General features: G+C 39.3%; 2 protein-coding genes and 1 pseudogene across 3 annotated transcripts; all 3 read right to left on the minus strand.

Annotated features, from left to right (window-relative positions):
- Positions 1 to 3,432: 3,432 nt before the first annotated feature.
- On the minus strand, positions 3,433 to 5,170 carry LOC148421008 (forkhead box protein D3-A-like). Its single transcript, XM_088420035.1, has one exon. It carries the CDS (start codon positions 5,154 to 5,156, stop codon positions 4,353 to 4,355), a length of 804 nt encoding a protein of 267 aa, XP_088276161.1. The 5' UTR covers positions 5,157 to 5,170; the 3' UTR covers positions 3,433 to 4,352.
- Positions 5,171 to 6,269: 1,099 nt separating this feature from the next.
- zglp1 (zinc finger GATA like protein 1) lies at positions 6,270 to 9,750 on the minus strand (annotated as a pseudogene). The gene is made up of 4 exons (XR_015866193.1): positions 8,868 to 9,750; positions 8,659 to 8,756; positions 7,717 to 7,810; positions 6,270 to 6,929 (listed from the first exon to the last, which is right to left on the minus strand). The product of XR_015866193.1 is annotated as a zinc finger GATA like protein 1 (transcript).
- A 1,682-nt stretch (positions 9,751 to 11,432) lies between these two features.
- On the minus strand, positions 11,433 to 14,431 carry fdx2 (ferredoxin 2). The gene is made up of 5 exons (XM_088419772.1): positions 14,251 to 14,431; positions 13,906 to 13,957; positions 13,286 to 13,392; positions 12,885 to 12,972; positions 11,433 to 12,782 (listed from the first exon to the last, which is right to left on the minus strand). Exons 1-5 carry the CDS (start codon positions 14,417 to 14,419, stop codon positions 12,626 to 12,628), a joined length of 573 nt encoding a protein of 190 aa, XP_088275898.1. The 5' UTR covers positions 14,420 to 14,431; the 3' UTR covers positions 11,433 to 12,625.
- Positions 14,432 to 15,023: the final 592 nt, after the last annotated feature.

Consider the following 15,023-nt stretch of genomic DNA (forward strand, 5'->3'; position numbering starts at 1 on the left):
AACCTCACACAATATTTTAAAAAATACTACTACTACTAGTACTACTAATATTAATAACAATATTGTTTGTATCGCAAAGGCATTTTTTTTTTTTACATTTTTATCAAGTTTAGACCCAGATCAAGCATGATCCAAAGGGGTTGGTTACATTCTATATGTTTATTTTATTCCTGGGATGGGAAGAGTCACCCCCCCCTCAAAAAAAAACAAAAACAACAACAACAACAAAAAACATAGTTGTACCATTTAAAAAAATAGAAAACGGTTGACAATTTTCTACAGTTCACAACTCTAGATCTTTACTTTTTTAAAGAGGGTCAACCACCAAAAAATCCTATGCCACTTTCTATTCTCGGCAAAAGCACGTGATTCCGGTCAATATTTAATTTTTGGATTGTACAGATTCCACCTCTTTTAACCTATAACAGGCAATGGGTAGTTTGCCACTTATTGCCAACTAGAAATGATATCACAGTAGCTCAGATTTCAGGTAACAATGAACACGGCTCAGCATGCGAATATCACATGTGCAAACTCAGAAAAAAGCTGAGCCCTGGCCTAAACACTGAGCGACTGTGATGGTTTCCGTCAACAAGGCAAAAAGGCCATCCCATGAGATGGATCAAAACAGGTGGAATTTTCTGCTTATTTCACATACTACAACTACAATATGTATTAATAAGAGTACCCTGTTAAGATAGTGGCCCACATTAAAAAATATTATTGTAAAGGATATTTTTGGATTGACATACCCTTTCATTCATTCATATATTTGTTATTTAAATGGCAGGTGGAGGTAGCGCACGATACAGTAAAATGAATGCTGAATAAACACACCTGGAGTAAACATCTGTATCCAAATGTACCGTATTGACCTTTTATGGTTACATTCCAACCCAGTACAAAAACAAATTTGGAAAGAAAGAAAGAAAGGAAGTAAGAAGCATATTCAATAATGCTTAGTTTTTATTGATGTTATGATGGTGTTAACATAGTAGACATAAAACTACACTGCATCACACCTAGTAGCTGGTATCTAATATTTTACCACTGGCTAAATAGTTATAAGATTTTCATTTTGCTCATTTCCATTCTCTGGAGTCGAACTGAGATGCCCAATTGACACCCACTGCTGCGCACACGGGTCCACGGCGCTGGTGGGCTGCTTGTGTGCGGGTGGTCCGGTCCAGGTGGAAGAGAGAAGGATTACTGTAACACCACACGTGCCCTGAGGTGGAGGGAAGGAGTAAACTAGATGGAGGTGAGATGAACATCTGTCAGACACGTGTGCTCTGAGGCCTGCAGACCTGCTTCATCAAGGGTCTGCTCTCGCGTTGACTCGAACAAAGTGAAGTCATAACCTGTTCTGCATTTTCTCTCTGCATGTCCTTGTTAGCGCTGCCAAAATAAATAAAAATGAGAGATTAATTCAATCAATTATTAATTGAGCTAATGATTCCCTTTTTCCTCACTTAAAACATTCTGATCTTATTTTGATGCATTGTCTTTATGTGACGGATTAAAACATTTATATACAACAACAAAAACGTGGCTTCAGTCATTTATGTTTTTTTAGCAGATGTAATTATTTTCCTCCTGCTGCATTTGAGACCCAAGTGTTGGCTGCAACCTCCAGATTTGACCATCAGGATGAATGGTGTCGTTTTCTTTTGTCACTTGCCAAATAATTAGAAGTGAAATCAAATTAAAACCTCCTATCTGTTGCAGACTTGCTTAAACGTAGGTTGTTTGACTTTAGTTTGTCAAAGAGCTTTGCTATGGCTCGTTACATTAGCATCTCTGCTGCTATCCTTAGCTCTGGCTGCATTCACAGCTGTGTGCATTGCATTTACGCGATAGGCTAAACATGAGCTGCTTCTGTGCTCCAATCAGTGTACACTTCAAGATGTGATTGACCTTTGTTTTGCAACCCCAAAAATTCAAGCACAGGAAGTTTGATTAATAAAATGAATCTAGTCAGCATTCAGGAAAAAAAGTTTAGTCAGAAAGAAACTTAGAAAAATATGATTAAACAAAAATACTTTTACTTTTATTAATTGACCACAGTTAATCTAACACCTCTTGTTCTAGTCACAGTGTGAGATATTTTGTTTCAAAATACCAAATCCATACACATGGATGTGCACACAAACGTGAAGTTACAGTGCATCGTCTCTATTCTAATTTTTATAAAGCGGATATTAGCTATATATCTTGCAGATAAAAAAAGGGGGTCTTGCAGTATGCCCGGGTGTCAGGTAGCCCCCAAGGATCACATGTGTAGTCCACAGGCTATGTTATGTTATGCAAATAGCTCATAAGTGATGGAATATTGCACTTTCAAAACGGTGGGTGATCCCTGAAGTATAGAACTCAGACATAGATGAAAATCATATACAATGGACACCCACATACTTATGGTTTAGAATTAGCAACAACAGAAGAGGGAGGGTCTACATTTCTTTTTTTTTGGTAAGGAAAACAAATGAGTAATACCTTATGCATTTGAGGAGGTGCATGCGTTTGATAGACGGTGATAATAACATGGCAAAGAAAATGGTGAAGTAATTTTTGCAGAGTATAACCCTCAGCATGTGTGTTCTGCATTTGGCCTGTTACTGTTTACAGAACTTACAGCAGGCAATCTTTTTAACAAGTCTTGTGTGGTTCTATGAAGGCTGTATAAAAGCTGCAGCCAAAATTCTAACACCGTCAAGATGCTGTACTGCCAGACTTCAAAATGTATTTATGTATTCTTCTTTGTATCTGAAGACTTCCTGTTTTGGCTTTCACCTGACCCTCCAAGTTTGGGTGTCGCCAGTGAGGATGCAGAATGGAAAAACAAGCAAGTGGTGGAATGGTTAAATGTTATTTTGGTTTATGCTTTGCTTATGACTCACTATGAATGTTCATTCCACAGTGTGTGTGTGTGTGTGTGTAAATGTAACAATGTTGTTCTTGTGTAGCCGACTGGACAAAGTTTGATATAGTGCACAGGTAATATGAGGTAGTAAATGCTGCAAAATTGAGTGTCTGGAGCAGGGCTTTTTGGCATTTTTGAAATGAGTCTGCTCCAGCCAGATAACTAATAGGAAAATGGTATTGGCCAACATATCGTATTTGGGCTGGGACATTTGTATACACACTCTTATGAAACAGGATGATGTCACAATGTGATCACACAGTGTTTTCATGAGATGAGTGAAGATAAATACAAGTCATATTTGTCATTCAGCAAAACACGGGGATAGTTGTTTTTAATGAAATACACTCATGTAAACTCACAATTTTTTAAACAATAGGCAGGTTACATTTCAGTCTAATTAGATACAGAATGTTGATGATACAGACTTGTTGCACAAAGCTATGAAAAAGCCAGATGCTTGCATGTCATTCAGTGGAAACAATGTGTTCTTCATTTAAGGATGGATTTTGTGTGAATGCGTGTGTATGTAAAATGGAGATGTGATGATGAAAAGGCACAAATAAATGACTGAGCACTCAATTCATCCATCCATGGATTTTCAAATGTTGTAAATTCAATTAAATCAAACCATGGTAGAAAATCCTTCAAATAAATTATTTTTATTATGTTGATGGAACCTCCTAAGTCATTTTTATTTATTTATTAAGTAATCTCAAGTGCAGCTTAAAGTAATTTTGTCAAATATGCTGATTAATGCTAACATTTTTTTTTTGCTTCCGTTTTAACCATTATTTCTGCATTTTGAAGCTAATTATTTTGAATATGCTAATTTTAGTGCGAGACAACAGTTGAAGCTTTTAAAAATATTAAATACAGCTATAAGCAGTCTATAGACCCCGGGTTCAACTGTGGAAGCTCTCAGCTCCCCAAAGCTGGTGCTCAAAGATGTGATGCCAAAAATGTCTGCAAGAGTCAACTAGAAGAGCTGGGATCGATCTGGATTTAAATAGAGCCAATTCAAATAGTGGCAGGTGTGCACCGATTTCCACAATCATGTTACATGAGGGTGTGCACACTTCTGCAACAACAGCTGTTGTTCAATTCTCGTTCCCATAAAGATTTATTTTGTTTTTTAGGCATACAGTGGTACAGAATGGTGAAAAACATTTTAAAAGGTTCTAGTCTTTTGCTTTGCTTCACAAAACAAAAATTTTGAACAGGTGTGTAGAGACTTTTAGTCACTCTGTCATCACTTAGAGACTCTCTTCAGTGCATCAAGGGCAAGGTTACTATTATAGTCAAGTACAGTGAACCTCATTATTCATAGGGTACAGTGATTGGCCGAGACCAAATAATCGTTTATGTGTCAAACAACTGTCAAGTCGAATATAAGACATGAAATAAAAAAAAATGTAACATCAAACCATCAGGAATTTACAGAGCTAAAGCATGTTAAGTATGTAGGATTTGTATAAATATAATTGGGTGTCTTCCCATGAAGAGAGAAGCCATAGGTCAAAGGAAAGCTCTTGTCCAAAGGTTGAATGGAGGTGCAGATGTCCAAACAAGGTGGGAATCTCTTGGACAGGAGTGAGGATTTAGCAGGAATCAAAGTTCTTACAGGGGGTGTCCTGGGACCAAGCCGGGTGTTCAAAAAACTTCCAGGGCTCAGGTGGCAGTACGGTTGTGGTTCCAGTTGGCGGATTCTGGTAGTTGCAGGTTGAAGAGCCACTGCTCCTGCAGTGTCCTTGACTGTCCTCCAGGGTTGCTGCTGCCTCTTGAAGCGTTTCCTCCGCCTCAGAAAGCTCCCGTTAGCAAACATATCAGCAGCCATGGGGTCCAAAGTCCAAAAGTTTCCCTTCCCAGGAAGGCCGGGATCCCTTGGGACCTTCACGAAGCAGTCGTTCAGAGACAAGTTGTGCCGGATAGAGTTGTGCCACGCGGGGAACTTATGCCGATAGTAGGCAAAGTTCTGGCTGATGAAGTGGCAGATCTGACTGAGGGTAAGTCTCCTCTTGGGGCTCTGGAGGATCGCCATGGTAATAAGGGCAATGTAAGAGTAAGGGGGCTTCACCGGACTAGCTCGAGTCCGGCCAGAGACACCACAGTCTCGCACCATTAAGTCTCTGCGCTGCTCCCGTACTGCAAGATCCAGCTCCTCCTGCTCGCCACGCCACACGGCCAAGTCAAGGTGAATGCGCTCAATATCTTGGCGGTTCAAACTCGTCATGTTTCTTTGGTCTGAGCGGGTCCATACAAAGCACAACTCTTGCTTACTTTGATTCAGCCGACTGCATCTTTGACTTTTAACGCCCTCTTCTTCCTCCTCCTCCTCATTCCTCAACTAAACAGAACCTCCTCAATCCAACTACCCCTGAGGAGTCCGCTAGACATGGTACACTTCTCCACTATAGAAACCGGATTTCAAATGAGGACTAAATAAATGCTGTATTTCCTGAAGTTATGGTCAGGATTTAATCCACTCAGCTGCAGAGTATAAATGCAGCAGAGATGATTTTTTTTTACAGTTTTTTAAACAAAATAATTCTGCAACAACAATGGAACAGGCATCAAATATTTGTGCGATTTTCACAGCAGGTCAGGTCCACTGTACTGCACAAAAAAAAAAGTGTTTTGAGTGGAGTTGGTAATATAGTTTGCAGCATTCACTGCGGAACGTTCTGTATAAGTAGAACTGAATTCAACCGGAAAAATTAAGCTTTACTGATGCAGCTTGCTCAGCAGGTTGCACATTGTGTAATACCATCTGTTTGTTCAATGAAAAGGTGATTGAGGTGGTATTTGTTGTAACAGTTTTTAAATATTTAATGTTCGCAATGAACGCAGCAGGTGAGACTTGTGGATTATGAAGTTTGATTTTAAAATAAAACCTTGATTTTAACAGGCCCGTTTTTATGTTCTTGGCACATTCAGCTCATTTCCTTTGACGTTCCTCTTCAGTGTTTTGGCAGAGTCAAGAGAGAAAAGTCTCTTTGGCTGTTTGGAATTAGAGAAACACGTCATACGTTTTATAAAACAATAGTTTGCAAAGCATCCGTTCGTGAGGCCACCCACTGTGAAGAGAGGTCCACACTGCATGCGGGCTCACGAAACGGAGACGTGTCTTAACGCACGCCATGTTCCTCCTAGTAATTTGCTCGCTTTCCCTTATAATAAATCCATCAGCCCCTCCTTTTTTTTTAGAGGGGCAGCAATTAACGTACTTAAAATATTTGATCTGCGTTCAGAGTAAAGAAACACACCAGACTATTCACACAGAATTTAATCCAAACCAACAACATATTGATGTTCACACAAAATTGCCTTTTTATATCCTCACAAACAAGCATGCCAAGAGCACCTCATTAAGCAGTAATAAATTACTATTCGCAAAACCACAACCCAAATAAACACATACATAAATAAACACCCCAATGCACACAAAAAATAAGAAACAGCCATTACTGAGCGTGATAAAATGCATCACTTCTAACAGTGAATAAATTTAGCTGTCACGTGGAGAAAGAGGTTTCAGTCAATGGTAATGCAGTAAGTGCATGCAGCAACATTTGAAGTTTCAAAAATAGTTTGCCACTTTCCGAAGGACACTCGAACGTCGGCATAACATTTCTCCCAAAAGAACGCAGTTCATATGACTCAACAGTTGCAACACTTTTTTTTTTTGCCATCAGTCTTTGCTTACTGATGCACCTTTGTCATGCAATTAACAATTTGACATTGAAACCAATGTAAGACACTATATTGTGTAAAACAGGCTAGTTACATTTGCGCTGGTGGCTAAGTGTGTTGTCAAACGGATTCAAGTTTGCATAGCTTGATGTGGAAGGGATAAAATAAATACATGTACTTCTAGCTGGTGTGTTTGTGCAGAGCGGAGGACAGCCTCACTGAATGTCCACACTTGAGGCAGCATAAGTTGGTGTTGTTTTCCTTTCTCGGGATATGCCAGCAGTTGACACAGCGTACCCTGTATTTCTTGTACCTTTAAAAAGACAATGTAGAAAATAAAAACAAGTTACAAAAGCATCAACGAAAAAACATGTATGCCATTTACAAGCATTCAAAAGCGGCAAAACGGAGCTAAAAATTACAAGCACAGAAGAAATAAAAGTCATCAAACCACAAATTCAGTGTACATAAAAAGTTAACACACATTTGTTAAAATGCCTTTGTGTGGATGAAAATAAAATAATTGAAAAGTACAAGTAAGACCACACAGTCTGCACACCCCTAAAAACAGGCCTGGTTAAAGCCACTAGGGGAACTATGCCATTTCCCGGTAGACCTCAAGAAGGGCGATTTCAGCCCACTGGATTGTTCCAAACAAATGATGTTGTTGTATCTGTTGAAAAGATTACATTGGGACATCAATATTTAATAAAAGAAAAGACCTGCAGCCTCCCAGCCTTACTCTGGCAATGAGACTAAAGGGAAAGAGAAATAGCAGGGTTTGGCCTGCTTTAAAAAAAAAAAAAGTAAAAGGAATTAAGTGATACATTGAAAAACAAACATTAGTACAAATGATTGGCTTTTAAGTGTAATTGAAAATAACACTTGCATGTCGTATTAAACATTGTGAACTGATTTTGCTAAATACCAATTACAAAACATTATTGGGTGAATCCCAACTCTCGCCCAGTCAGCTAGGATTGACTCCAGACAACCCTTACCTGACCCTGTAACAAGTACTACAAAAAAAAAATTGCTTAAAGTGTGAGCACCGTGAGTGTGTGTGTGTGTGTGTGCGTGTGAGAGATAAATGTGTTTACCTAATGCCACAAGCGTTGCAGAGAGGGGTCCCATCTTCTGCATCTCTCCACATGGGTGTTTTTTTGGTGCAGCACGATGCACAAACTTTGCCGCCTGGTTACAATCAAATGTATTTGTTCAGTTTGAATCACAGCCCCGGCACATTCTTGTGTTTTGGGAGGTCACATTAAACAAATTTACTTCATTTTTTAAATATATATTCCAAATATTTGTTCATCCATTTATGTAAGCGACATATAATTTATACCTTCACCTGGTGGAAAGCACTCTAAATTTGTGTATCCATCTGCTGCGATTTATTCACAAGAAGTTATACTTGAGAAGTTCTTGGCTATATCAGTTGAGAGTAGAATTGATTGAGGCCCAAGTTTACCAATTAAGAAAATTTGAACTGCGAAAAGATGATCACCACTTTAGTAGCGAATTCTTTTTTGGTGACTTGCGAGATTATTTATGTACAATGAGTGACTTGGCTCAGTAAAGGTGAAGAAACAAGGCATTGGTTTATCCTTTAGATCTCTTTTTGCAATATTGTAGATATTGTTATGCAACATATGTCACAAAACTAAAATGTTCAACAGTACTGTTTACAAAGGGCAAGTGAAAGTGCACTGTATGTGTTTGCAAAATAATTTGTGTAGCAGCGCCTTCCTGTGGAGATTTGATGAAAAAGTAAAATCATTTATTTTAATATACACTAGTGAAGTAAAAATATGACACCGCTTGCCTCTTTTTTTGCAACGCGTACACTAAATGGTTTAGTGTCCATTACACTGCCAGTTTAAAGGCGTGCTTCGCAAGAAATCGAACGATTGTCATTTTAATATAATTATTCCACTTTGGGAGTATTCTTGAAGCTCTATTTTACTGTATGTGGTGTATCAAACACTGGACTAAACTGTAGTAAAAGAGACACTGGCTTGACTGAACAATGCATGTACTTAAGGTAGAGGGTTCGCTCTCATCATCAGAGCTGGTGGTGATGCAAGATGTTCCAGTCCTCGTTCTGAGTTTCCGCATGCTCTGATAGAGCGCCTTGCTGAAGAGGGGAAAAACAAACCACAAAATGGAACAATGGCTATGCATAGTTGTAGAAAATGCCGATGTACACCACCGGGCATCCACCAAGTGAATATGAACGTGTCCTCACCTGTACTTGGAGGTTATGCGGAGACGCCACTGTTTCCCGCTGTCATTGAGCTCCATGTGCATCCGAAACGTCACTCCTTGGAAGTGCGGGTTATGGATATCACCGCTGCGGCTGGGATTGGGTTGCTTTCTAGGCGTTTTGGTTTTCCACAAGTGCTGAGTAATTGGAGTTTTGTTTTCCTCTTTTGACCTCAAGTGTGAGGTCACTGTGGTGGGAGAGTGCTGCAGTTTCTCCTCAATGGGAACATTTGCAGGGTATGATTTTGATGACATCATAAGGTCATCTGGTTGGCAGCCCAACATCAGATTTGCATTGCAATCAAGGGTGAGAGGTGGCCAGGATTGCTCCACGCTCTCTGACTGGAAACCCTTTTGACTATTCGGGGGCGTATCAGGCATCAACATGTCATGACTGACCTCTGGTTGCAGGTTAGCTTGTTGAGAAGGTGCCAGAGCTTCTTTCTCTGCTGCGTCTTTATGTGATCGACCACAACAGCAAGTCAACTCTCTCTCGCACTTTGTGGGTTTAGAAGCAAATGTGTGTGCAGAAGGGACACCACACACTCTTAAATCTGATTCTGCTTCACCAAGATCCATGAGGCTGTCACACTGCTGATTGATCAGACTAAATGTTCTCCGAGGGCTGGGAGCTCCAGGCGGGGACTGGACTTCAATTTTTATCTTGCCATTGACCATGTGGTAATCATGTTCATGAGATGATATTGAAATTAGATTGTTGTAAGTCTGAGCCCTTTCTGAATTTTCAGTGTGACTGCCTTTAATGTTACAGGTCAGTGACCCAGTGTCTAATCCACCGCTTTGCAAGAAGACCTCAAGTTTAGAAACCTCCTGGGAAAGGTAGGCGAGTGCAGATTCAGGGACATCTTGTTCTGCTGCTCTATGAAAGAGAGCCACCGGTGACCTTTGACCTCTGCTCATACCTGCATCATGAACATACAAGTTTTAGGTTAAGTTGACCCCAAATATGGCCGATGACAATCGTACAGGGAGGTTAGGGAGATCTACCAAATTGTCTCAAAGAATACTCAATGCAAAAAAGATGTGATGCCCCCAGTAATTGCTAAGGTCCACTTAAATACAGTAAATAACTTAGTCAAGATGCCTCCTTTTTTCCTCGGTCAAGTAAGAGACATCATACGAGACATATAGGTGGACTATAACTTGAAGTGGTCACCAGTCAACCACAAAGCATAGAAACACAAACAATTAACACACATTACGCTAGAAATCTTAAGCGCTCCAAAATGAGTGTGTTGAATATTTTGAAGCAGCTTTGAATTGACTTTCATGCGTGAAATCAGTTATTTGCTGGTTGCAACAGTAATCATATTTTAGGCATGTTATACACTGCGTGGATTTGTCGCGCAGGTGACGAATAGGTAAATCTAGTACAGCATCCAACACAAATAACGCTGGTATAATTAAAGGCAGTCTTGATCGTTACTCCCTTTATGGCATGACATTTCTTCCACAAAGCTATTCAAACTCTTGGCAAATCTTTGGGAAAATTACAGTAAGTTTTACGCAATGTAAAGTTGGGCCTGTTTTCACCATACACTTCTCATTGTTATTCAAGAAATAAACTTTGCTAACTTATGTAGAACGTGAAAGATATTGGGAATATATAGGCAAATTTATTTAAATTGCTACTGCGTTTTTATATGTACTGATCAAATTCCACAGGAGCCCAGCATGGTGTCGTATATTTTTCGCTATTTCTGGACCACATATCAGAACTACTCTGTCACGAAATTCAAAAGCATTTTTTGGTGGAGAAATTAAGTAGTTATTCCTTACCTTGCATTAAATGGTCTTACGGATTGTGCTCATTGACGAGGCAAATTTCGGCAGTCATCAGAAAGAGCTCGTCTGACACAGCTGGCGCTGCTTAGCACGATTTGATAGCACCTGATGGCTAATTAGCGCCAACCATTCACAAAAAGATTCTATCGCAACGCCAAACGATTTAAGTTATTCAAGAAGTACGTTTTGTATATGGTTCAATATGAATCCTATAGTTGGTTGGGCAAACTTTTTTTTTTATTATTCCTTTCTGAGTCGATTCAGCTCAGGTCCTCAAATGGCCATTTTTTTTTCTTCTAACGGTCACCTTAAAATATTAGTCTAAAATGTCAAGTACTGTTTTGTTTTTTTGGCCATCGCTGGTTAAATAGATGACTAGATTTTACCCCTGAAATTGTTATTGATAAATCTAAAATATTTAAGTGCATTAGATTAACCATTTATTTGATTTTGTCTGGGCAATAAATGACAAGAAAATGTTCTCACAGCCACAGGGAAGCGTGTTTAATTTACTTTGTTGCATTTTTCCATAGGTCCAAGAGGATTGGGTGCTTCACATATAGAGTTCATTGCCATATGAAGACTTCAATTCAGGTAAACCGCTCCTAGGAACGTAGTAAGACAGCAAATGATAGGTGAGCATTTAATATATGCATCCATCATGCATGCATTCTCTTTGAACATGCTTTTTGGAGCAATATATCTTGCAACTAAGACCGGTCGACAAAAAGTGTATTCAATGCAGATTTGAAATAGTTCTTTATTGCACAATTTTAAACACTTGATACATGCCATACATTAGTGACTTAAAAGTGTATGTAAGTTGGACAAGTACAGTAAACTGGCAAATAAAAAGAGTTTAACCAGGCAAACTCCTTCATTGGCAGCATGTTGCAAGTTCATTTCAGAACACAGCTGAACCACATCAGAGTCAGCTGGTCAGAACACTCTCCTTCTAAAGGTCAACATATGAAATGTTTGTCTGGATTTTATAGGATTTTTACTCAAGTCATATTCCCCACAAATATGAACGAAATGCATGGTATTTGAGAGAATATTAATAAAATTGTCTTAGTGAAATGACAAGCATTTTACCATGACACTGTGCGTATAACAGCTGTAACACGGAATGTTCTATTCAGCAGCGTACAGGTCTATGAAGAAGTATTAGCGATACACTGGGGGGTCAATCACCATGATCACTCTAATGCAGGGGTGGTCAAGTCTGGTCCAGGAAAGCCACAATCCTGCCTTTTTCCAAAAATAAAAATGTTTTTTTTAATCTTTCACCTCAACCTGCACACCTGATGAAAATGTTCAGCTCATCAGCAAGTTTTGCTCAAGCATGATTATGACCCTGAACATTTGCTTCATGTTTGGGTTGAGGTGAACCATGTAATTGTATAAATCTTTTGTTAAGATGACTCACCTGGCCAGAAACTATTTTGACAAATGTTCAATCAGATTACCTGGTTATAAAGAGCTACAATTAAAAAAAAAAAAAAAAAAAAAAGTTATTTCCATTATATTATGACTTTATAGTTCCCCCCTTTTTGTTTCTATTTTTCTTCTCAGTGTAGCCCTAATACTCCTTTGTAAAGGCGAACTTTAACTGAGGTCTCCATACGTGAATGTTTAGGTTGCTTTCTGTTAAAGACCACTTTGTGAAACTGCACACTGTTTCAATAAGGGCCTGAAAGCACGCCATATAAAAGAAAAGACGATATATAAATAACCATTGGTTTCATCGAATTTTGTGAAAGTCTGCAGGCCCACCCGAGTCAACTGTTAATTGGTCCGTCAAGATCTTCAGGGCAGCTGCCACGGACTTCCCAAGCCGAAGATTTCTTAAAAAAGTAAGCCACTCTTTTCCAAACACGGCTTCTCGTTTGCTGGGCTGGCTGCTTTCAATGCCTTCATCGTCTGTGCATCTTCTCAGTGAGGTTTGGGAACATGTCCGTCCACGTAGAAGTTCCTAGTAACTTTGGGTAAAGTCAACTCCATGCCTTCCATCTCTGGTGTGAGAATGATTTGGCACCCTAGCCGAGAGTTCTCCTGGAGCATTGGTGCCATGTCCAACATGTCATCCTCCCTAAAACACGAGCAAATGTATTACTGGATATACTTATCACCCCATCTCAAAAGAGTGCCATTACAGAATTAAATGTTACAACAATGAAAAAGGCATGCCTACCTCTCATCTGGTTCAGGCAGTTTGTCTAAATGGTCGCTGCTTACATAAACGTGACATGTTGAACAGGCCAACGATGCCTCACATGCACCTGAATGGTTAACATACACACCATTTGCCTATGCGCTAGAATGTAACATACATAAGGTAATAGGCACACTTGTGTGATTTATTGACAGTCGATTTGGAAAATATATGCAATATTTAGCCTTTACAAAGATACAATCTGTATAAATGTATTGGTTGTACTTATTGTTAGATGGATAAAACGCATGATCGTCTTTGTAAATCATTTAATACACCTCGATGTGGATAACAATTAGTTCCCAATCATTCCAAAACTGTGAAGTAGGAAGGAATTTGTAGCACCATCAGATTCAAAGCAATTAAACAGAAACACTCACCTTCTAGTTCAATCCCATTTTTGTGAGCCAAGTACAAAATATTGTCTCCCACTTTGGCTTTAACTGGGATCCTCTGGCCCGACCGGTCTACATACACCACATTGACTCTGAAAGGTTGTAAACACAGGTCAAGGAAAACTATTAAAAAGACCTCCACTGTTCACAATGGAGCTCTTGTTTCTACGGCGACGATATATGATTAGCTCATGACCAACCTCTGGAGGAGCTTCATAATGACCTTAATCATTTGAATCAGGTGTGTTACAAAAAAGCATGTTGTCCAAACCCAGCCAGTATCCTGCATGTTTTTGATATTTCTGTCCTCCAAGACACCCAATTCAAATGATCAGGAATGTTATCAGGCTTCGCTGAGCTTGCTGATGTGCCAATTATTTGAATCATTTGTGTAGGTGATTGGAAACGTCAAAAAGCATGCAGGCCAGTGGCCTGAGAGGACAGTTTGGACACTCTTGCCTAAAAAGGGTTATCCAATTTGAAAGAGTTTATCATCATCATTTATTAACATATCTTGTTTTATTTATTTTTTTAAGATTAGTAAAATGTTTCAATATTTTTTCGTGAACAATGATACCCTTGTTCTACATGTTTTGCAGACTTACACGTTGTCCTGCTTGTCTTCATCGGTGCTGCCTTCGTCACTATGGTACAAACCTAAAAACATGGAGACAAGGTCAGTAAGAAGTTCACTTCTCTGAGGTAATCACTATACGTATACGTCATGAAAATAGTTTGCTGGTTGCACAAGGTTTCCCAACGCTACGCGAGTGAGGTTACACAAGCATTAGTAAGGATATTCTTGACTAAGGGTTCTGACATACAAATTGCATGAACAATATCTTGTGAGAATCTGCTAAACAGACGTCAATTCACTTTCGTCGACATAAAGCGAGAGACGTCAAAATTACACTTTAAACCAATTGCAACAAGCGAGGCGAAGCATTTACCTATACTCGTCTGCATGTATCGACGAAATGTGTCCGCGGAGCCTTTCCTCTGTAAATGAGCTGTACAAGTCTTTAACCCGGACAAGAGGCAAGTGTTACAGTCCGGTAAAACTCGCCAAAGTCTAAAAGTCATCCCCATGCTCGAGCGGACTACAGCGGAGGTAGCCATGATTGTGTTTTGATCACGTGCTCGACGCCGTCCAATAGAAAAAAAAAAGCTCTGTTATCATATTGTCTGCTGTTATCATATTGACACTAGAGGCCGCTGCGACGTTAGCCTGGAGTTTCTGACTACTGGGGTCTTCATCGCCTGACCACAAAAACACCCACCGGTAGTTGTTTTCCAGTCGAACAAAACTGACCGTGTACAATTTTTATCCCGAAATTACGTTTGTTAATGCTCCAACGAGCTCAATAGATTTAAACAAAAATTGTCCAGCTCATTCAACCACACTGGGGCTCGGTGACGAGCGGCCATTGGCCATTTAAGATAGATATAACAATTTAGTTCATTTTCCTGCCGTTTGTATGAAAGGAAAGCGTAACGCGCGCTGGGCTGATCTGTAACTAATCCATCAAATTAGATTGGGTTTATTTCAAGTTTGAGCCACTGCATAAGAGAAAATGGACTAGATTTTTAGTACAGGTACTGTATTTTGTAATCTGATTTCCTGGAAAAATAACACATTTCGATATTGCAGGAGCTCTTCATATTTGCATTTTTTGTATTGTAGCCTATTATGCTAAAAACATTAAAACTATATCATTTGTAA

This window comes from Hippichthys cyanospilos, chromosome 7 (genome assembly GCF_059441005.1).
Source record: "Hippichthys cyanospilos isolate Australia breed blue-spotted pipefish chromosome 7, RoL_Hcya_1.0, whole genome shotgun sequence".
NCBI classification, from domain to species: Eukaryota; Metazoa; Chordata; class Actinopteri; order Syngnathiformes; family Syngnathidae; genus Hippichthys; species Hippichthys cyanospilos.